Source organism: Triticum aestivum, chromosome 4B, assembly GCF_018294505.1.
Source record: "Triticum aestivum cultivar Chinese Spring chromosome 4B, IWGSC CS RefSeq v2.1, whole genome shotgun sequence".
In the NCBI taxonomy this organism is placed as follows: domain Eukaryota; kingdom Viridiplantae; phylum Streptophyta; class Magnoliopsida; order Poales; family Poaceae; genus Triticum; species Triticum aestivum.
This window is the reverse complement of record NC_057804.1, coordinates 28,169,859-28,194,555: the sequence shown is the minus strand read 5'-3', so window position 1 is coordinate 28,194,555 and position 24,697 is coordinate 28,169,859. Positions and strand designations below refer to the sequence as shown.

Below are 24,697 nucleotides of genomic sequence, written 5' to 3'. Positions count from 1 at the left end.
TTCTGTTGAATAAAGCAAGCATGTTTTGGACGCAAAAAAAAAGAAAAGAAAAGAAAAGGAAGAATTAGATTACATTCTGTCCAACCTTGCTCATGAATAATGGAATTTCAACTTTGAAGTTCATAATCTCATCAAGCATGCGTCTTTGCTAGGTATTGGTCGAGCTCTACCTTATAGCCCAATTATTTTAGCTGTAAACATTACTATTACCTAATAAAGTTTGGTGTCACAATCATGAAAAATGAAAAACATAATTAGATTACATTCAGGACCAGAACGTGAGAACCAATCTTTGATTGGATGGTTACTAGGGCAATGGTACCCCAATCCCACAAGGGACCAGACCACATATTTTCACGCTTTGGTGTCTCCTAAAGGCAGAATATTCGTTTAGTGGGAGGCGACATTACTGACGATAGCGATGCAAATGTGTGAAGTGTCAGCTTAGTCTTTTGAATGTGTTCATAGGGGTAGAGTGTACGTGCATTTTATAGGGGTGAGTGTATGTAGATGTTTTGTGAGCGTCTGCGTCTATAAGAGACATCTGAGGGAACTAGACAACTACATGGTCGGATGATACATTGTTTAAAAAGTGTTCATGAAATTTAAAATGCATTCATTGAATTTTAAAAGGTGTAAACACTTCTAGTGAAGCGTAGTGATGGCAACCGTTGAGCGAATCTAAGTGTTGCGGGGGGTACGTGGTGTCAACGGGATGGTGGCAGAGGCTGCGGGTCTAGACTGAAGTAAACGCCGACATGGATGAAGGCGAGCAGGGGAGCAAGGCTGTCGGGGGTGGGGGTGGGGGACTATTTCTTGCTCAGAAGTTGCTTCAACCTTCTAAATTTGAGGCACATCCGACACGACTCCTAAATTATCGAAGAGAAAAATCGGTTGACGGTTCAGTTAGGTGCGTCTTAATTCCTTAAAAAGATCTTTTGAAAAATTAATCCTCTTCAAGCTTCGGGAGGTTTGAGATAAGGACCAGCGACTCGCTAGAAATCACCACATAAGGTGAATTCCCCTCTCTAAAATTGTTTCCATTCCTCTTCATTAAACAAGGCCAAAAAATAAACATTTTTAGTGGTAACCAAAAAAATAACCAAGGTGGCCACACTCGTAAAGAGGTTCAAGGCTTCTGTTTGTTCATTTGATCATTTCCAAAGGTAACCAAATATGTTAATCCTCGCGTGCTGGCCCCATAGCATGTGCCCGACCCATGGTGGGGCTGACCGGACACAATTATAACCGGGTTGTGCCTGGATCGCGAGGTTGGGCATGTGTGCCAGCACTGCACACCCTGTTTTTTCTAGATTTTTTTCATATATTAGTCCCCCCCCCCCCGTTTCTTTTTTGCGTCGTGTCTGGGCTAGGAGCACAGCACAGGTGTTGGCCCGACACATCCCGTATATTAAGTGTGTCTGCGTGGGTGATGCCGAGTGACAGCTATTTTATGACTGGTACTGATTTTTAATAGGAATCGCCAATGGGCGACAAAGTAATGGGCTGGCCCATTTAGCTGCGTCGATCACTAGCTTCCCTCGTGCAGGGTCTGATAGGTGTGTTCATCGGTTCAATCTGATTTTTTTTTGTTTTCTGTTGTTTTTCATTCGGTTTTCCTTGCCAATTTTCTTCGAGTTTTTCTTCATTATATTTTGGGTTTTCCTTTTTTTTTGCAACTGTTTTCTTTGTTTTTTGGTTTTTCGCTAGTTTCTTCTGTTTTTTTTTCTTTGTTATTTTGTCAGTTTCCTTTGTTTTTGACGGTATTCTTCATTTTTTCTTCTTCTTTTGCACTTATGATTTTCTTTGTTTCTTTCTTGCTTCTTTTTGTTATGTTATGGTGATAAGAATACTAAGTACTTTCAAAGGCGGGCGAGTATAAGGAGAAGGAAAAATCTTATAAAATCCCTTCAACGGGAGGATGGATCTATGACATCTGACCCGAAGGAGATGGCAGCATTGGCGAATTCATTCTACCAGAACTTGTTCACGTCAGAAGGCACATCCGGTATGGGCGCCGTCCTAGATGTTGTTCCAGAAAAGGTAACACCAGAGATGAATGCAATGTTAACATCCCCTTTTAATGGTGACGAGGTAAAACATGCTCTTTTCCAAATGTTCCCAACGAAGGCACCGGGCCCAGACGGTTATCCAGCTCACTTCTTCCTAAGGCATTGGGATATTTGTGGCGGTGAGGTTACTGAAGTGGTACTTTGTATACTTCGAGGTGAAGAAAGCTCGTAAGTGACCAATGAAACTATCCTCGTTTGGATCCCAAAGGTAAAAGACCCCACTCAGCTTACTCAGTTCAGGCCAATAAGTTTGTGTAATGTGTTGTACAAGATTGTTTCGAAGGTGCTTTCAAACAGGTTGAAACGGATCATACCAGAGATTATATCAGAGGAGCAGTCGACTTTTGTCCCGGGAAGACTCATCACAGATAACATCATCTCGGCATATGAATGTTTGCATTTCATGAAGAGGAATAAAGACAAAAGAAATCATTTATGTGCTATTAAAATGGATACGATGAAGGCATATTATCGTGCCGAATGGGAATATTTGGAGGCCATCATGTTAAAACTGGGTTTTGCGCCAACATGAGTCTCTTTGATCATGAGGATGGTGAGCTCAGTTACCTTTTCAGTTCTGTTTAATGGTGGCAAATTGGAAGGTTTTTTTACCTTCTAGGGAAATCCGTCAGGGGGACCCAATTTCTCCTTACCTATTTTTACTTGCAGCAGAGGGCCTTTCGTGCCTCTTAAAAACAACAAACGAATCATCGCACCTCGATGGTATTCAAGTGGCTACCATGGCTCTGCCGGTTAGCCACTTGCTCTTTGCGGATGATAGCCTGATGTTTGTAAAAGCTAGTGTTGATGGACCAAATGAGTTGTCCTCTTTGATGGAGAGATATTGTAATGCATCGGGGCAAAGAATTAATTTATCAAAGTCTTCGGTGTACTTCAGTAAGGGGTGCCCGACCAGCCTCAAAACAGAAGTTAAGCAGGCCTTAAATATTCCCACTAAAAGCCTGTCTGATAGATACCTTTGCATGCCAACTGATGTTGATAGTAGTAAGAATGGAGCCTTCAAGTTTTTAAAGGATCAAGTGTGGAATAAAGTCAAGGGTTGGATGGAAAAGGTTCTGTCAGTTGGGGGGAAAGAGGTGCTTATTAAGTCAGTGGCCCAAGCAGTCCCTGTTTACTCTATGTCATGTTTGAAGCTCCTGTGTGGTTTATGTGAGCACCTAAACTCGCTTATTCGGAAATTTTGGTGGGGCAGCAAGGAAGGAAAAGAGGAAAGCTAGTTGGGTGTCTTGGAGCACTATGACAAGGCCAAAGCAATGCGGTGGTCTAGGGTTCAGAGACATAGAATTATTCAACCTTGCACTCCTGGCTAGGCAAGCATGGCAGATTCTCACGGAACCAAACTCTTTGAGCACAAGGATCCTTAAGGCCAAATATTTCCCTAATTGTGAATTTTTGCAAGCTGAGCAAGGATCAGCTCCCTCTGAAGTGTGGAGGTCGATTATGGACAGACGAGACACGCTAAACCAAGGCTTGATAAGGAGAATAGGCAATGGGAACAACACTTCGATCTGGCAACATAACTGGCTACCCCGTCCACATAACATGCGGCAAATCATGAGCAGAATACCCAATCCACCACAACTAGTTCGGGATTTGATCCTTCCCAGGGCAGAATGGGATAGAGAAGCAATTGCAGAAATCTTTATCCCAACGGATGCTTCAGCAATTCAAGCTATCCCGCTATGCACTCGCCAGATCGAGGACTTTTGGTCTCGGGTACATGAGAAAAATGGTATGTTTACGGTTAGGTCTGCATACCGGATGCTAGTGACGACCAAGCTAAGGCGTGAGGCATGGTTAGAGGGACGATCCGACTCATCAAATGATGTGGGTGAGCAGAAAGCTTGGTCGAAATTGTGGAAGATTGATGTGCCTTCTAAATTAAAAATATTCCTATGGCGTCTCGCTCAACAGTCGATCCCAACGGCTGACCTTCTACATCATAGAAATATGTCAACAGTCTCTTCATGTGGCCTGTGTGGAGCGGAGGACTCCTGGCAACATTCCCTGCTGCATTGCACAGTGGCGAGATGCGTGTGGGCTCTCCAAGATAATGACCTTGTTGAAGCAGTTACTAGTGTAAGGGAGCCAGATGCCAAACGATTGGTTTTTGCGCTGATGGAGATTCTACCAGAGATAGAATTTAATCAGGTTCTGATTAGCCTGTGGGCGATATGGCATGCTAAGCGCAAGGCACTCCATGAGCATATCTTCCAGAGCCCACAGCAAACTCATGGCTTTATAATGAAATATCTCTATGAATTGGAAGAGTGCAGGCCGAAGAAGCCAACAGTTACTTCTGCCAGTCCAGTTAGAGCGAAACCCAAGTGGATTCCACCACCTTCAGGGGTGTTTAAGGTCAGAGTAGATGGGGCGGTGGCTCGGTCATGTAATGATGGAGCCTATAGTGATGTTTGCAGGAACTCGGAGGGCACGTACATGGGAGCATCGGCAATCAGATGCATCAGTGTTACTGACCCGGCAACCCTTGAAGCACTTGCGTGTTGAGAGGCGCTGGCCTTGGCTAATGATCTTGGTTTAACACATGTTATCATCGCGTCTAACTGCCAGGGAGTGGTGTGCGACATCTCGCATGGCATAGGAGGAATGTACGCAAGCATTGTGAAGGAAATTACAGCTATGGCGGCACAATTTCTGCAATGTACCTTCATCTTCGAAGGGCGTGACTCAAATCAAGAGCCTCATAGCCTCGCCAAACATGCTTTCGGTCTAGGTTTGGGGCGCCACGTGTGGCCTATAAACCCCCCAACTTTGAATTGTATTCCTATGAACATTTCTGTTGAATAAAGCAAGCATGTTTTGGACGCAAAAAAAGAAAAGAAAAGAAAAGGAAGAATTAGATTACATTCAGTCCAAGCTTGCTCATGAATAATGGAATTTCAACTTTGAAGTTCATAATCTCATCAATCATGCGTCTTTGCTAGGTATTGGTCGGGCTCTACCTTATAGCCCAATTATTTTAGCTGTAAACATTACTATTACCTAATAAGGATTGGTGTCACAATCATGAAAAATGAAAAACAGAATTAGATTACATTCAGGACCAGAGCGTGAGAACCAATCTTTGATTGGATGGTTACTAGGGCAATGGTTCCCCAATCCCACAAGGGACCAGACCACATATTTTCACGCTTTGGTGTCTCCTAAAGGAAGAATATTCGTTTAGTGGGAGGCGACATTCCTGTCAATAGCGATGCACATGTGTGAAGTGTCACCTTTGTCTTTTGAATGTGTTCATAGGGGTAGAGTGTATGTACATTTTATAGGGGTGAGGGTATGTACATGTTTTGTGAGCGTCTGCGTCTATAAGAGACATCAGAGGGAACTAGACAACTACATGGCCGGATGATACATGGTTTAAAAAGTGTTCATGAAATTTAAAATGCATTCATTGAATTTTAAAAGGTGTAAACACTTCTAGTGAAGCGGAGTGATGGCAACCGTTGAGCGAATCTAAGTGTTGCGGGGGGTACGTGGTGTCGATGGGATGGTGGCGGAGGCTATGGGGCTAGACTGAAGTCAACGCCGACATGGATGAGGGCGAGCGGGGGAGCAAGGCTGTTAGGGGGGGCTATTTCTTGTTCAGAAGTTGCTTCGAACTTCTAACTTTGAGGCACATCCGAAACGACTCCTAAATTATCGAAGAGAAAAACCGGTTGACGGTTCGGTTAGGTGCGTCTTAATTCCTTAAAAAGATCTTTTGAAAAATTAAGCCTCTTCAAGCTTCGGGAGGTTAGAGATAAGGACCAGCGACTCGCTAGAAATCGCCACATAAGGTGAATTCCCCTCTCTAAAATTGTTTCCATTCCTCTTCGTTAAACAAGGCCAAAAAATAAACATTTTTAGTGGTAACCTAAAAAATAACCAAGGTGGCCACACTCGTAAGGAGGTTCAATGGCTTCTGTTTGTTCATTTGACCATTTCCAAAGGTAACCAAATGCGTTAATCGTGGCGTGCTGGCCCCATAGCATGTGCCCGACCCATGGTGGGGCTGACCGGGCACAATTATAACAGGGTTGTGCCTGGATCGCGAGGTTGGGCATGTGTGCCAGCACTGCACACCCTGTTTTTTCTAGATTTTTTTCATATATTAGCCCCCCCCTTTCTTTGTTGTGTCGTGTCTGGGCTAGAAGCACAGCACAGGTGTTGGCCCAACACATCCCGTATATTAAGTGTGTCTGCGTGGGTGATGCCGAGTGACAGCTATTTTATGACGGGTACTCATTTTTAATAGGAATCGCCAATGGGCAACAAAGTAATGGGCTGGCCCATTTAGCTGCATCGATCACTAGCTTCCCTCGCGCCGGGTCTGATAGGTGTGTTCATCGGTTCAGTCTGATTTTTTTTTTGTTTTCCGTTGTTTTTCATTCGGCTTTCCTTGTTTTCTTTGCCAATTTTCTTTGATTTTTTCTTCATTATATTTTGGTTTTTCCCTTTTTTGCAACTGTTTTCTTTGTTTTTTGGTTTTTCGCTGGTTTCTTCTGTTTTCTTTTTTTCTTTGTTATTTTGTCAGTTTCCTTTGTTTTTTACGCTATTCTTCATTTTTTCTTCTTCTTTTGCACTTATGATTTTCTTTGTTTCTTTCTTGCTTCTTTTTGTTATGTTATGGTGATAAGAATACTAAGTACTTTCAAAGGCGGGCGAGTATGAGGAGAAGGAAAAATCTTATAAAATCTGTTCAATGGGAGGATGGATCTATGACATCTGACCCAAAGGAGATGGCAGCATTGGCGAATTCCTTCTACCAGAACTTGTTCACGTCAGAAGGCACATCCGGTATGGGCGCCGTACTAGATGTTGTTCTAGAAAAGGTAACACCAGAGATGAATGCAATGTTAACAGCCCCTTTTAAAGGTGACGAGGTAAAATGTGCTCTTTTCCACATGTTCCCAACGAAGGCACCGGGCCCGGACGGTTATCCAGCTCACTTCTTCCTAAGGCATTGGGATATTTGTGGCGGTGAGGTTACTAAAGTGGTACTTCGTATACTTCGAGGTGAAGAAAGCCCAGAAGTGATCAATGAAACTATCCTCGTTTTGATCCCAAAGGTAAAAGACCCCACTCAGCTTACTCAGTTCAGGCCAATAAGTTTGTGTAATGTGTTGTACAAGATTGCTCCGAAGGTGCTTTCAAACAGGTTGAAACAGATCCTACTAGAGATTATATCAGAGGAGCAGTCGGCTTTTGTCTCGGGAAGACTCATCACAGATAACATCATCTCGGCATATGAATGTTTGCATTTCATGAAGAGGAATAAAGCCAAAAGAAATCGTTTATGTGTTGTTAAAATGGATATGATGAAGGCATATTATCATGCCGAATGGGAGTATTTGGAGGCCATCATGTTAAAACTGGGTTTTGTGCCAACATGAGTCTCTTTGATCATGAGGATGGTGAGCTCAGTTACCTTTTCAGTTCTGTTTAATGGTGGCAAATTGGAAGGTTTTTTACCTTCTAGGGGAATCCGTCAGGGGGACCCAATTCTCCTTACCTATTTTTACTTGCAGCGGAGGGCCTTTCGTGCCTCTTAAAAACAACAAATAAATCATCGCACCTTGGTGGTATTCAAGTGGCTCCCACGGCTCCACCGGTTAGCCACTTGCTCTTTGCGGATGATAGCCTGATGTTTGTAAAAGCTAGTGTTGATGGAGCAAATGAGTTGTCCTCTTTGATGGAGAGATATTGCAATGCATCGGGGCAAAGAATTAATTTATCAAAGTCTTCGGTGTACTTCAGTAAGGGTTGCCCGACCAGCCTCAAAACAGAAGTTAAGCAGGCCTTAAATATTCCCACTGAAAGCCTGTATGATAGATACCTTGGCATGCCAACTAATGTTGGTAGTAGTAAGAATGGAGCCTTCAAGTTTTTAAAGGATCGAGTGTGGAATAAAGTCAAGGGTTTGATGGAAAAGGTTCTGTCAGTTGGGGGGAAAGAGGTGCTTATTAAGTCAGTGGCCCAAGTAGTCCCTGTTTACTCTATGTCATGTTTCAAGCTCCCGCGTGGTTTATGTGAGCACCTAAACTTGCTTATTCGGAAATTTTGGTGGGGCAGCAAGGAAGGAAAAGAGGAAAGCTAGCTGGGTGTCTTGGAGCACTATGACAAGGACAAAGCAATACGGTGGTCTAGGGTTCAGTGATATAGAATTATTCAACCTTGCACTCCTGGCTAGGCAAGCATGGCAGATTCTCACGGAACCAAACTCTTTGAGCGCACGGATCCTTAAGGCCAAATATTTCCCTAACTGTTAAGTTTTGCAAGCTGAGCTAGGATCAGCTCCGTCTCAAGTGTGGAGATCGATTATGGACAGACAAGACACGCTAAACCAAGGCTTGATAAGGAGAATAGGCGATGGGAACAACACTTCGATCTAGCAACATAACTGGCTACCCCGTCCACATAACATGCGGCAAATCATGAGCAGAATAGCCAATCCACCACAACTAGTTCGGGATTTGATCCTTCCCTGGGCGGAATGGGATAGAGAAGCAATTGCAAATCTTTATCCCAACGGATGCTTCAGCAATTCAAGCTATCCCGCTATGCACTCGCCAGATCGAGGACTTTTGGTCTTTGGTACATGAGAAAAATGGTATGTTTACGGTCAGGTCTGCATACCGGATGCTAGTGATGACCAAGCTAAGGCGTGAGGCATGGTTAGAGGGACGACCCGACCCATCAAATGATGCAGGTGAGCAGAAAGCTTGGTCGAAATTGTGGAAGATTGATGTGCCTTCTAAATTAAAAATATTCCTATGGCGTGTGGCTCAACAATAGATCCCAACGACTGACCTTCTACATCATAGAAATATGTCAACAGTCTCTTCATGTGGCATATGTGGAGCGTAGGACTCCTGGCAACATTCCCTGCTGCATTGCACAGTGGCGAGATGTGTGTGGGCTCTCCAAGATAATGACCTTGTTGAAGCAGTTACTAGTGTAAGGGAGCCAGATGCCAAATGATGGGTTTTTGAGATGATGGAGATTCTACCAGAGACAGAATTTAATCAGGTTCTGATTAGCCTGTGGGCGATATGGCATGCTAAGCGCAAGGCACTCCATGAGCATATCTTCCAGAGCCCGCAGCAAACTCATGGCTTTATAATGAAATATCTCTATGAATTGAAAGAGTGCAGGCCGAAGAAGCCAACAGATACTTCTGCCAGTCCGGTTAGAGTGAAACCCAAGTGGATTCCACCACCTTCAGGGGTGTTTAAGGTCAGAGTAGATGGGGCGGTGGCTCGTGTTGGGGAACGTAGTAATTTCAAAAAAAATCCTACGCACACGCAAGATCATGGTGATGCATAACAACGAGAGGGGGAGTGTATCTTCATACCCTTGAAGATCGCTAAGCGGAAGCGTTTATCAACGCGGTTGATGTAGTCATAAGTCTTCACGATCCATACGATCCAAGTACCGAACGCACGGCACCTCGGAGTTCTACACACGTTCAGCTCGATGACGTCCTCGCCTTCTCAATCCAGCAAGACGGGCGAAGTAGTAGATGAGTTCCGGCAGCACGATGGCATGGTGACGGTGTTGGTGAAGAACAATCTCCGCAGGGCTTCACCTAAGCACTACGAAAACTATGACGGGGGATAAACTAGAGGGGACGGGGTTGCCGGCACACGGCTTGGTGTTTCTTGATGTGTCCTTGGTGCTAGCCCTGCCCCTCTATTTATATGTTGAGCCTTGGGGTCGAAACTTGGAGTAAAAGCCTCCACAAAGTCGGTTTCACTCGAAAGGCAAGAGTCCTTCTCGGACTCCAGGGCCATATGCCAGGGTTCCCGGCGTCTGGACCCAGACGTCAGGGACCCTGGCGTCTGGCCCCTGGACTCCGCAAAACTTCCTTTTGCGCTTTCCAAAAACCTTGTGGGCTTTCCCCTTTGGCCCAAATAACGTGTTCTCATACCCAAACATTTCGGGAAACATCCGAAACCCCTTCCGGTGAATTCCGGAACCCTTCCGGAGACCAAACAACATTATCCCATATATTAAACTTCATCTCCAGACCATTCCGGAGTTCCTCGTCGTGTCCGTGATCTCATTTGGGACTCCGAACAACATTCGGTTACCAACATACATAACTCATATAATACTATATCGTCAACGAACGTTAAGCGTGCAGACCCTACGGGTTCGAGAACTATGTAGACATGACCGAGACATCTCTCTGGTCAATAACCAATAGCCGAACCTGGATGCCCATATTGGCTCCTACATATTCTACGAAGATCTTTATCGGTCAAATCGCATAACAACATAGGTTGTTCCCTTTGTCATCGGTATGTTACTTGCCCGAGATTCGATCATCGGTATCCCAATACCTAGTTCAATCTCTTTACCGACAAGTCTCTTTACTCGTTACGTAATGCATCATCCTGTAACTAACTCATTAGCTACATTGCTTGCAAGGCTTATAGTGATGTGCATTACTGAGAGGGCCCAGAGATACCTCTCCGACAATCGGAGTGACAAAACCTAATCTCGAAATATGCCAACTCAACATATACCTTTGGAGACACATGTAGAGATCCTTTATAATCATCCAGTTATGTTGTCACATTTGGTAGCACACAAAGTGTTCCTCCGGTAAACGGGAGTTGCATAATCTCATAGTTGTAGGAACATGTATAAGTCATGAAGAAAGCAATAGCAACATACTAAACGATCAAGTGCTAAGCTAACGGAATGGGTCATGTCAATCACATCATTCTCCTAATGATGTGATCCCGTTAATCAAATGACAACTCATGTCTATGGTTAGGAAACATAACCATCTTTGATTAATGAGCTAGTCAAGTAGAGGCATACTAGTGACATTAAGTTTGTCTATGTATTCACACATGTATCAAGTTTCCGTTTAATACAATTCTAGCATGAATAATAAACATTTATCGTGAAATAAGGAAATAAATAATAACTTAATTATTTCCTATAGGGCATATTTCCTTAAGTCTCCCACTTGCACTAGAGTCAATAATCTAGTTCACATCACCATGTGATATAACACCAATATTCACATCTGTATGTGATTAATACCCATAGTTCACATCGTCATGTGATCAACACCCAAAGGGTTTACTAGAGTCAATAATCTAGTTCACATTGCTATGTGATAAACACCTAAAGAGTACTAAGGTATGATCATGTTTTGCTCGTGAGAGAAGTATAGTCAACGAGTCTGTTACATTCAGAGTTGTATGTATTTTGCAAATTTTCTATGTCTACAATGCTCTGCACGGAGCTACTCTAGCTAATTGCTCCCACTTTCAATATGTATCCAGATTGAGACTTAGAGTCATCTGGATCAGTGTAAAAGCTTGCACCGATGTAACTCCTTACGACGGGCTCTTTTATCACCTCCATAATCGAGAAATATTTCCTTGGTCCTCATAAGGATATTCTTGACCGCTGTCCAGTGATCTACTCTTAGATCAAAATTGTACTCCCTTGCCAAACTCAGAACAAAGTATACAATAGGTTTGGTACACAGCATAGCATACTTTATAGAACCTATGACTGTGGCATAGGGAATGACTTTTCATTCTCTTTCTATTTTCTGCCATGGTCGGGTTTTGAGTCTTACTCAACTTCACACCTTGCAACACAGGCAAGAACTCCTTCTTTGATTGTTCCATTTTGAACTACTTCAAAAACTTATCAAGGTATGTACTCATTGAAAAATCTTATCAAGCGTTTTGATCTATCTCTATAGATCTTGATGCTCAATGTGTAAGCAACTTCACCGAGGTTTTTCATTGAAAAACTTTTATTCAAGTATCCTTTTATGCTATCCAGAAATTCTATATCATTTCCAATCAACAATATGTCGTCCACATATAATATCAGAAATGCTACAGAGCTCCCACTCACTTTCTTGTAATTACAGGCTTCTCCAGAAGTCTGTATAAAACCATATACTTTGATCAAACTATCAAAGTGTTTATTCCAACTCCGAGAGGCTTGCACGAGTCCATAAATGGATCGCTGGAGCTTGCACACTTTGTTAGCACCCTTTGGATCGACAAAACCTTCTGGTTGCATCATATACAACTCTTCTTTAATAAATACATTATGGAATGCAGTTTTGACATCCATTTGCCAAATTTCATAAAATGTGGCAATTTCTAACATGATTCGGACAGACTTAAGCATCGATATGAGTGAGAAAATCTCATCGTATTCAACATCTTGAACTCTGTCAAAAACCTTTTTTTGACAAGTATAGCTTTGTAGATAGTAACACTACTATCAATGTCCGTCTTCCTCTTGAAGATTCATTTATATAATATGGCTTGCCGATCATCGGGCAACTCCACCAAAGTCCACACTTTGTTCTCATACATGGATCCCATCTCAGATTTCATGGTCTCAAGCCATTTTGCGGAATCTGGGCTCATCATCGCTTCCTCATAGTTCGTAGGTTCATCATGGTCAGGTAACATGACCTCCATAACAGGATTACCATACCACTCTGGTGCGGATCTTACTCTGGTTGACCTACGAGGTTTGGTAGTAACTTGATCCGAAGTTTCATGATCATCATCATCAACTTCCTCACTAATCGGTGTAGGCGTCATAGGAACTGGTTTCTGTGATGAACTACTTTCAATAAGGGAGCAGGTACAATTACCTTATCAAACTCTACTTCCTCCCACTCACTTGTTTCGAGAGAAACTCCTTCTCTAGAAAGGATCCATCTTAGCAACGAATATCTTGCCTTCGGATCTGTGATAGAAGGTGTACCCAACAGTTTCCTTTGGGTATTCTATGAAGACGCACTTCTCCGATTTGGGTTCGAGCTTATCAGGTTGAAACTTTTTCACATAAGCATCGCAGCCCCAAACTTTAAGAAACGACAACTTTGGTTTCTTGCCAAACCACAGTTCATAAGGCGTCGTCTCAATGGATTTTGATGGTGCCCCATTTTAAAGTGAATGCAACTATCTCTAATGCAGAACCCCAAAAAGATAGTGGTAAATCGGTAAGATACATCATAGATCGCACCATATCCAATAAAGTGTGGTTACGACGTTCGGATACACCATTACGCTGTGGTGTTCCATGTGGCATGAGCTGTGAAACTATTCCACATTGTTTTATATGAAGGCCAAACTCATAACTCAAATATTCTCCTCCACGATCAGGTCGTAGAAACTTTATTTTCTTGTTACGATGATTCTCTACTTCACTCTGAAATTCTTTGAACTTTTCAAATGTTTCAGACTTGTGTTTCATTAAGTAGATATACCCATATCTACTCAAATCATCTGTGAAGGTCAGAAAATAACGATATTCGCCACGAGCATCAACACTCATTGGTTCGCATACATCAGTATGTATTATTTCCAATAAGTCAGTAGCTCGTTCCATTTTTCCGGAGAACGGAGTTTTAGTCATCTTGCCCATAAGGCACGGTTCGCAAGCATCAAATGATTCATAATCAAGTGATTCCAAAAGTCCATCTTTAAGGAGTTTATTTATGCTTTACACCGATATGACCCAAACGGCAGTGCCACAAATATGTTGCACTATCATTATCAATTTTGCATCTTTTGGCATTAATATTATGAATATGTTTATTACTACGATCAAGATTCAATAAACCATCAACATTGGGTGTATGACCATAGAAGGTTTTATTCATGTAAACAGAATAACAATTTATTCTCCGTCTTAAATGGATAATCGTATCGCAATAAACATGATCTAATCATATTTATGCTCAATGCAAACACCAAATAACATTTATTTAGGTTCTACAATAATCTCGAAAGTATAGGGAGTGTACGATGATGATCATATCAATTTTGGAACCACTTCCAACATACATCGTCACTTCACCCTCAACTAGTCGCTGTTTATTCTGTAACTCCTGTTTCGAGTTACTAATCTTAGCAACCGAACAAGTATCAAATACCCAGGGGTTACTATAAACACTAGTAAGGTACACATAAATAACCTGTATATCAAATATACCCTTGTTCACTTTTCCATCCTTCATATCTACCAAATATTCAGGGCATTTCCACTTCCGGTGACCATTTCCTTTGCAGTAGAAGCACTCAGTTTCAAGCTTTGGTCCAGCTTTGGGCTTCTTCATGGGAGTGACAACTTGCTTGCCATTCTACTTGAAGTTCCCTTTATTTCCCTTTGCCCTTTTATTGAAACTAGTGATCTTGTCAATCATCAACACTTGATGTTCTTTCTTGATTTCTACCTTCGTTAATTTCACCATCACGAAGAGCTCGGGAATGGTTTTCGTCATCCCTTGCATACTATAGTTCATCATGAAATTCCAGCAACTTGGTGATGGTGACTAGAGAACTCTGCCAATCACTATCTTATCTAGAAGATTAACTCCCACTTGATTGAAGTGATTGTAGTACTCATACAATCTAAGCACTTTCTCACTAGTTGCGCAGTTCTCCTCCATCTTTTAGGCGAAGTATTTGTCAGAGGTCTCATACCTCTTGACACGGGCATGAGTCTGAAATATCAATTTCATCTCATGGAACATCTCATATGTTCCGTGATGTTTCAAAAAACGTTTTTGTAGTCCCGGTTCTAAGCCATACAACATGGTGCACAAAACTATCAAGTAGTCATCATATTGAGCTAGCCAAACGTTCATAATGTCTGCATCTGCTCCTGCAATAGGTCTGTCACCTAGCGGTGCATCAAGAACATAATTCTTCTGTGCAGCAATGAGGATAAACCTCAAATCACGGACCAAGTCCGCATCATTGCTACTAACATCTCTCAACATAGTTTTTCTCTAGGAACATATAAAAACATAGGGAAGCTATAACGCAAGCTATTGATCTACAACATAATTTGCAAAATACTACTAGGACTAAGTTCATGATAAATTAAAGTTCAATTAATCATATTACTTAAGAACTCCCACTTAGATAGACATTCCTCTAATCATCTAAGTGATCACGTGATCCAAATCAACTAAACCATGTCCGATCATCACGTGAGATGGAGTAGTTTTCAATGGTGAACATCACTATGTTGACCATATCTTCTATATGATTCACGCTCGACCTTTCGGTCTCAGTGTTCCGAGGCCATATCTGTATATGCTAGGCTCGTCAAGTTTAACCTGAGTATTCCAGGTGTGCAACTGTTTTGCACCCATTGTATTTGAACGTAGAGCCTATCACACCCGATCATCACGTGGTGTCTCAGCACGAAGAACTTTCGCAATGGTGCATACTCAGGGAGAACACTTATACCTTGAAATTTAGTGAGAGATCATCTTATAATGCTACCGTCAATCAAAGCAAAATAAGATGCATAAAGGATAAACATCACATGCAATCAATATAAGTGATATGATATGACCATCATCATCTTGTGCTTGTGATCTCCATCTCCGAAGCACCGTCATGACCACCATCGTCACCGGCGCGACACCTTGATCTCCATCGTAGTATCGTTGTCGTTTCACCACCTATTGCTTCTACGACTATCCCTACCACTTAGTGATAAAGTAAAGCAATTACAGGGCGATTGCATTCCATACAATAAAGCGACAACCATATGGCTCCTGCCAGTTGCCGATAACTCGGCAATAAAATATAGCATCACGTCTTGACCATATCACATCACAATATTTCCTACAAAAACAAGTTAGACGTCCTCTACTTTGTTGTTGCAAATTTTATGTGGCTGCTACGGGCTGAGAAAGAACCGTTCTTACCTACGCATCAAAACCACAACGATAGTTCGTCAAGTTAGTGTTGTTCTAACCTACTCAAGGACCGGACGTAGCCACACTCGGTTCAACTGAAGTTGGAGAAACTGACACCCGCCAGCCACCTGTGTGCAAAGCACGTCGGTAGAACCAGTCTCGCGTAAGCGTACGCGTAATGTCGGTCTGGGCCGCTTCATCCAACAATACCGCCGAACCAAAGTATGACTTGTATCGCCCACAACTCACTTGTGCTCTACTCGTGCATATAACATCTACGCATAAAATCAGGCTCGGATGCCACTGTTGGGGAACGTAGTAATTTCAAAAAAATTCCTACGCACACGCAAGATCATGGTGATACATAGCAACAGAGGGGGAGTGTATCTTCATACCCTTGAAGATCGCTAAGCGGAAGCGTTTATCAACGCGGTTGATGTAGTCGTACGTCTTCACGATCCGACCGATCCAAGTACCGAACGCACGGCACCTCGGAGTTCTGCACACGTTCAGCTCGATGACGTCCTCGCCTTCTCGATCCAGCAAGACGGACGAAGTAGTAGATGAGTTCTGGCAGCACGACTGCGTGGTGACGGTGTTGGTGAAGAACAATCTCCGCAGGGCTTCGCCTAAGCACTACGGAAACTATGACGGAGGATAAACTAGAGGGGACGGGGTTGCCGGCACACGGCTTGGTGTTTCTTGATGTGTCCTTGGTGCTAGCCCTGCCCCTCTATTTATATGTTGAGCCTTGGGGTCAAAACTTGGAGTAAAAGCCTCCACAAAGTCGGTTTCACCCGAAAGGCAAGAGTCCTTCTCGGACTCCAGGGCCAGACGCCAGGGACCCTGGCGTCTGGCCCCTGGACTCCGCAAAACTTCCTTTTGCGCTTTCCAAAAACCTTGTGGGCTTTCCCCTTTGGCCCAAATAACGTGTTCTCGTACCCAAACATTTCGGGAAACATCCAGAACCCCTTCCGGTGAATTTCGGAACCCTTCCGGAGACCAAACAACATTATCCCATATATTAAACTTCATCTCCGGACCATTCTGGAGTTCCGCGTCATGTCCGTGATCTCATTTGGGACTCCGAACAACATTCGGTTACCAACATACATAACTCATATAATACTATATCGTCAACGAACGTTAAGCGTGCGGACCCTACGGGTTCGAGAACTATGTAGACATGATCGAGACATCTCTCTGGTCAATAACCAATAGCGGAACCTGGATGCCCATATTGGCTCCTACATATTCTATGAAGATCTTTATCGGTCAAACCGCATAACAACATACGTTGTTCCCTTTGTCATCGGTATGTTACTTGCCCGAGATTCGATCATCGGTATCCCAATACCTAGTTCAATCTCGTTACCGGCAATTCTCTTTACTCGTTATGTAATGCATCATCCCGTAACTAACTCATTAGCTACATTGCTTGCAAGGCTTATAGTGATGTGCATTACCGAGAGGGCCCAGAGATACCTCTCACACAATCAGAGTGACAAAACCTAATCTCGAAATACGCCAACTCAACATATACCTTTGGAGACACCTATAGAGATTCTTTATAATCACCCAGTTATGTTGTGACGTTTGGTAGCACACAAAGTGTTCCTCCGGTAAACGGGAGTTGCATAATCTCATAGTTATAGGAACATGTATATGTCATGAAGAAAGCAATAGCAACATACTAAACGATCAAGTGCTAAGCTAATGGAATGGGTCATGTCAATCACATCATTCTCCTAATGATGTGATCCCGTTAATCAAATGACAACTCATGTCTATGGTTGGGAAACATAACCATCTTTGATTAATGAGCTAGTCAAGTAGAGGCATACTAGTGACATTAAGTTTGTCTATGTATTCACACATGTATCAAGTTTCCATTTATTACAATTCTAGCATTAAATAATAAACATTTATCATGAAATAAGGAAATAAATAATAACTTTACTATTGCCTCTAGGGCATATTTCCTTCAGCTCGGTCATGTAATGAAGGAGCCTATAGTGCTGTTTGCAGGAACTCGGAGGGCACGTACATGGGAGCCTCGGCAATCAGATGCATCGGTGTTACTGATCCAGCAACCCTTGAAGCACTTGCGTGTCGAGAGGCGCTGGCCTTGGCTAATGATCTTGGTTTAACACATGTTATCATCGCGTCTGACTGACAGGGAGTGGTGCGCGACATCTCGCATGGCATAGGAGGAATATACGCAAGCATTGTGAAGGAAATTACAGCTACGGTTGCACAATTTCTTCAATGTACCTTCATCTTCGAAGGTCGTGACTCGAATCAAGAGGCTCGTAACCTCGCCATACATGCTTTTGGTCTAGGTTTGGGGCGCCACGTGTGGCTTATACATTCAGTCCAAGCTTGCTCATGAATAATGGAATTTCAACTTTGAAGTTCATAATCTCATCAAGCATGCGTCTTTGCTAGGTATTGGTCGGGCTCTACCTTATAGCCCAATTATTTTAGCTGTAAACATTACTATTTCCTAATAAAGTTTGGTGTCACGATCATGAAAAATGAAAAACAGAATTAGATTACATTCTGGACCAGAACGTGAGAACCAATCTTTGATTGGATGGTTACTAGGGCAATGGTACCCCAATCCCACAAGGGACCAGACCACATATTTTCACTCTTTGGTGTCTCCTAAAGGTAGAATATTCGTTTAGTGGGAGGCGACATTCCTGTCGATAGCGTTGCACATGTGTGAAGTGTCAGCTTAGTCTTTTGAATCTGTTCATAGGGATAGAGTGTACGTGCATTTTATAGGGGTGAGGGTATGTACATGTTTTGTGAGCGTCTGCGTCTATAAGAGACATCGGAGGGAACTAGACAACTACATGGCCGGATGATACATGGTTTAAAAAGTGTTCATGAAATTTAAAATGCATTCATTGAATTTTAAAAGGTGTAAACACTTCTAGTGAAGCGCAGTGATGGCAACCATTGAGCGAATCTAAGTGTTGCGGGGGGTACGTGGTGTCGATGGGATGGTGGCGGAGGCTACGGGTCTAGATTGAAGTCAACGCCGACATGGATGAGGGCGAGCGTGGGAGCGAGGCTGTCGGGGGTGGGGGTGGGGGGGGGGACTATTTCTTGCTCAGAAGTTGCTTCGAACTTCTAAATTTGAGGCACATCCGAAACGACTCCTAAATTATTGAAGAGAAAAACCGGTTGACGGTTCGGTTAGGTGCGTCTTAATTCCTTAAAAAGATCTTTTGAAAAATTAAGCCTCTTCAAGCTTCGGGAGGTTAGAGATAAGGACCAGTGACTCGCTAGAAATCGCCACATAAGGTGAATTCCCCTCTCTAAAATTGTTTCCATTCCTCTTCGTTAAACAAGGCCAAAAAATAAACATTTTTAGTGGTAACCAAAAAAATAACCGAGGTGGCCACACTTGTAAAGAGGTTCAAGGCTTCTGTTTGTTCATTTGATCATTTCCAAAGGTAACCAAATGCGTTAATCCTGGTGTGCTGGCCCCATAGCATGTGCCCGACCCATGGTGGGGCTGACCGGACACAATTATAACCGGGTTGTGCCTGGACCGCGAGGTTGGGTATGTGTGCCAGCACTGCACACCCTGTTTTTTCTAGATTTTTTCCATATATTAGCTCCCCCGTTTCTTTGGTGTGTCATGTCTGGGCTAGGTGCGCAGCACAGGTGTTGGCCCGGCACATCCCGTATATTAAGTGTGTCTGCGTGGGTGATGCCGAGTGACAGCTATTTTGTGACTGGTACTGATTTTTAATAGGAATCACCAATGGGCGAAAAAGTAATGGGCTGGCCCGTTTAGCTGCATCGATCACTAGCTTCCCTCACGCCGGGTCTGATAGGTGTGTTCATCGGTCCAGTCTGATTTTTTTTGTTTTCTGTTGTTTTTCATTCGGTTTTCCTTGTTTTCTTTGCCAATTTTCTTTGATTTTTTCTTCATTATATTTTGGTTTTTCCTTTATTTTTGCAACTGTTTTCTTTGTTTTTTGGTTTTTCGCTGTTTTCTTTTTTTTCTTTGTTATTTTGTCAGTTTCCTTTGTTTTTGACGGTATTCTTCAATTTATTCTTCTTCTTTTGCACTTATGATTTTCTTTGTTTCTTTCTTGCTTCTTTTTGTTTCTTCGCTTTCCTTTTTGTTTTTTCTCGGTTTTCTTTGTTTTTTGAAACATGACTACTTTATTTTTATTTTTCCAACACATGCCTACTTTTGTTACAAAATGTATACATGTAAAAAAAGTATAGACATTTAACTTTTTTCAAATACATATTCAACATTTTTTGCAAAACAATATGTTCGAAATATATTAAAAAAATTCAAATACATGTTGAAATATTTTTCAACTGATAGAAACGTTTTTATACATTGTATAAACAGTTTTTGTACATTGCATAAATATTTTCTGAAAATGTCGCAAACACATTTTTGAAACTTGTGAAGATTTTTCTAAATGTGACGTACATTTCCTGAAAAAATTTGTTTCAATTTCACAAACATTTTTTCTACATTACATAAACATTTTTGAAAATGTTATGTGGAAATCTGTGATATTTTTTAATTCTCAGAAACATTTTTTGGACACATGATTAACGTTTTTGCATACACATGATTAACATTTCCGTAGACATGATGAACATTTTTCCGCATACATGATAAACATTTCTATTTTTTCATTCATGTTATACACTTTTTGTATACATTAGAAATATTTTTCTGTACATGTTTAATATTTTTCAAATGCAAGATTAACCTTTTTTTAATTTAAAGGGTTTTATTAATATACATATTTATAATTAGAATATTTCGAACATAAACAGAATTTAAAAACGAAAGTTGTAGTTTGAAGGGAAAGCGAAAAAAAATGAACTCGTATGATGTCATCTTGACGTTAGCCTGACGCTGCAAGTGGTTACTGGGCCGGGCCTTTTCGGTCTAGCTGCTGGCGAGCCATGCGTCGGCGTCGCTGCGGGCGGCACATAGCCGCGCCCGCCGTGCCGTCCTGATAATTTCAATGGGCCTTTTTGATCGCACGTGGCTTTCTCTCTCTCGAAAAAAGAAAGCTCTCAAAAAAATTCCCAGCCGTCAGATACAGTGTGGCGGCGCGAGGCGAGTGGCCGACGTACGCGCCGTCGCCTCCTTCCTTCCAGATCCGCGGCGAGCCGCCAACCAGGTACCGCTCTTCCCGCCGCACGCGCACCACTCTTCCAATCCTTCTCGTTTGATGTATGGTTTCTGTCTGTGTGCCGAACCTTGCCCTAGATTACTGCTGAAATTGTTAGACGCGTCCTTCTTGATTGATCTAGTTTCCGATCTGAATATAAAGCTTAATTTTCTTGCACCTTGTTTTGCCAGAGTCTCAGTTGCTTCCTAGCCCATCTGTGTGTATGTACTCTGCGAGCTGTTGGACTGATTCCTTGCACATTGGACTGATTCGTGACGTGTTTTTTTAATGAAAAGTAAATATGACAGTGCTTAAAATGCGACTACTGTTTTTGTTCAGTTGGTAGTCGTGCCTTGCATGTGAAGATGTCTCGTTGTCCTTCGGGTGGCATCAGCAAGGGCAATTCAGTTATTCGTGGGGTTCATTAACGAGTGATGACTATCGTTTATACTTGGTGAACTGTAACATCAAATTTAGCCTTTGGTTTCTGGATTTCCATAATGTCTGCATATGCAGCAGAGTTTCTAGCACCCGGTTCGACTTGTATTTCAGAAACTTTTTGTGCGGCCCTTTTTCTCGCATTTAGCATTGTTACTCCCTCCGTCCTTTAAAGAGTGTACTTCCAACTTTCTTGGAAAGTCAAACTTTTTTATATTTGACCGTGTTTATATAATAATACATCAACATTTATGCCATCAAATTAGTAGCATTAGATTCGTGATAAAATATACTTTCATCATATACCTATTTGATTTCACAAACATTGATATATTTTTGCACAAACTCGGTCAAACTTTGAGATAGTTTGACCCTCCAATAAAGTTGGAAGTACACTCTTTAAAGGACGGAGGGAGTACATTTCAGGATATTTACAGGGTAAATACATCATTTTCTATTTGCAGCATATGTTTATGTTTCAGTGATCCGCGACCCATTTTAGACAGGACTCATTTTATCTCAGGGTCTTCCCTGGATTTATTTCAGTGGCCCCTGTAGTAAGCTTGTTTCCAACGTAATTCGAGATTACTTCCATGTTTCAGGAAAACAAAAAGGATGGAATTGAATTTTGATGCACGGTGGAAAAGGGACTTACTTGCCCTGAGCAAATACAACGTTAATGGTAAAGATAAAGCAATTACAGTAAGAAATGATTATCCGGACTACCTTGTCCCTTATTTTCAAGTTACCGAGGGTTTTAATTTCAGAAAGGTCAAGGAGGTATGATAACTATCCATCTGTGTGATATTCCTCTCGCCTTGTTTTTTCTTTCCCAGTGCTGACTCTTGACATTTGCTCTTTCAGCTTATGCTAGAAGGGGATATTAAGATCGCCAAGTCCATAGCAAATGACATAATCATCCCAGACCCTGCTCCCCAGGTTTGTGTTACCTTCGTTTACATAATTTGATTGATGATTCATTCAATTACATTAGTTGTCATATATGAACCTTGGATCGGAACATGTTGATTCACATGCCTGAACCATGCTAGCTTTAGATTCCCTTACTTTCTCCTCCCTCCTTGTTGCTGCCTCATGTTTGGGTTTATATTTAGCCTACACCAACTTGCTTAGGTTACAAGGTTTTGTTGTTTTCATTGTTGTTTTCATTGTTGTTGTCATACATGCATCTCCATAGACCACAAGACAGTTTATTTTGTTGTGCTTTTAGTTGGATAACTGATGCCTTTCAACTTTTTCAATTGTGACGGACTCCTCTAGTGGGTGTCTGATAACTTCTTGGACAAATATGCCGAATTGGAGCCCATCCTTGTAAAGGATAGTGCCCGGTGCTTCCTCCAACTCTTCCAGAACTGTAGAGGTCGGGGCATGTCATCGGATCTTACCATCACCCCACAAACCTTAACCTTCATTGTCAGTTTCAATGCCCTGCGATGTGCAAAAGTCGTATTGGAGGGCATGGCACCTGGGCTCTATGGGATGCACGCCAATCCCAACTGCATAAACAAATATGGATACTTCCCGCTCCACGAAGCTGCTGAAAGGTTCTCTCTTGACATGATCAAGCTGCTTTTACGCCATGGTGCATCGCCCAATGTGCGCACAGTTGGCAATGATGCCATTTTTGATGTCATTGAGAATCTACTCCCGCTCCATGTCGCAATTGAGAATACTTGCCTGCATAAGTATCTGGAGGACAATCTTTCTCGCAGCCAGAGTCATCTGGATTATATTTACAAGCTTATTCATCTGCTGTGTCTACCTGAAATGGTCTGTTTCATTTCCCTCCCTATACGTATTACTACTTTTGCAGCATGACCCAAAGAGTAACTGTGGTCATACCATAAACCCGTGACAGGTTATAATGAAATTAGTCATACTAAGTACCGGGCATCCTTTCATCTCAACTTGTGAGAGAGTGTAAAGTTTTTGTTTGTTGATCCTTTTTGTCTTACTTCATGTCTTCCGTATGTTCTTATAGTAAGGATAAAAAGTCATCAATAAAATATACAAAAATTGTTGCTAGTTATTAATTTTATTTTCTTTGCCTTGGAGATTGTCCCTGATCCATATTTATTTTGATAGGAGGAAACATGGCGATACACAGAAAGATTATTCAACATTACTTGCTTGCATATGAATGCTAAATGGACTTTATTTTTTGTTTGTTGTTGTTTTACAGAAGGTCTTCTTGGACACAACTAGACTGCTTGCAGAAAAAACAAATAATGTACTTCAAGAGCTCTGGAATTACATTGAGGATGGAAAAATTATCCAGTCTGCTGTTCTACTACTGGCTGCTCAAGAGCAGATCCGTGGGGGCAGTTCTTCCAAGATAAATGGCAGTAGTAAGAAAAATGGGTTTGACATTATCAATAAATGTATAATGAGGCGTTCATTTGCCTTGAGATGGGAGAAAGGTTCACATGCAATGGCACCGGAGCTTCTGGAGGAAAGGAAGACACTTACTGATTGCGCATGGCTGCTTGTTGATGTAATTTCCCATGCCGGTGAAGATCTTTCTGCATACATTCAAACACATTCTGAGGTAAGCGTTTTTGGTATGTTGTGGCCGCGTGCCTCAGATGCCTTTTACTTAATATTTGTATTTTTACTATTGTTAGTGCTGTTGTTTAAAAAAATACATGCCCTAGTCATAGCAAGAAGATAATTCTCACCTCAACTGAAAATAAAAATGTTATACTCCCTCCGTCCCGGACGGAGGTAATACTTGCTCTGTCTTAGGGCATCTCCACTAGTGCCCCCAAGAAGCCTCCCCAAGCCACTTTTTGGGCGCCGGCGGGCAAAAATCGCCCCACTCGGGCCCCCAACTCGTCGTTTTTCGCCGGTAGAAGCAAAAATTCCCGCCGGCAACCCCATACGACACCCAGCGCACCGGGGGGCTCCTGGGGGGCTTAATTTCGCCTTTTTGTGGGTGCTGGCCCACCTGCCAGCGGCTTTCTCCTCTCCCGTCCCCACGTGCTCCCTAGAGCGCTGGCCCACTCACGTGCTCCCTCCTCTCTCTCTTTCCCTCCACACACGCGGGCACCGAACCCCACTCCCGTCCCCGCCGCCTGGCACGCCTCGTCGTTGGTCCTCGTCGGCGCCGGAGACCTGCTCGTGCCCGACGCCGAGGCGGCGGCCGAGGAGGCCACCACCTTCCGCGCCTGTCCTCCGCGCCGCGGGCGTCGCCGTCGCGGCCTCCACGGCCACGGCCACCACGCCCTGTTCGCCGCTCCCACGCCTTCCGC

The 24,697-nt window shown here is 42.6% G+C and overlaps 1 protein-coding gene across 4 annotated transcripts in view; it reads left to right on the top strand.

Moving 5' to 3' along the window:
• The first annotated feature begins 20,881 nt into the window (after positions 1-20,881).
• The window catches only part of LOC123090758 (uncharacterized), an 11,053-nt gene continuing 7,237 nt past the window's right edge, over positions 20,882-24,697 (top strand). For all 4 annotated transcript variants that reach the window (XM_044512095.1, XM_044512097.1, XM_044512096.1 and 1 more), the window contains exons 1-5: positions 20,882-20,996; positions 22,028-22,205; positions 22,290-22,364; positions 22,707-23,216; positions 23,629-23,994. In XM_044512095.1, coding sequence (XP_044368030.1) covers positions 22,041-22,205; positions 22,290-22,364; positions 22,707-23,216; positions 23,629-23,994 — 1,116 coding nt within the window. In that variant the 5' untranslated portion in view covers positions 20,882-20,996; positions 22,028-22,040. The remainder of the gene's footprint in view (positions 20,997-22,027; positions 22,206-22,289; positions 22,365-22,706; positions 23,217-23,628; positions 23,995-24,697) is intronic.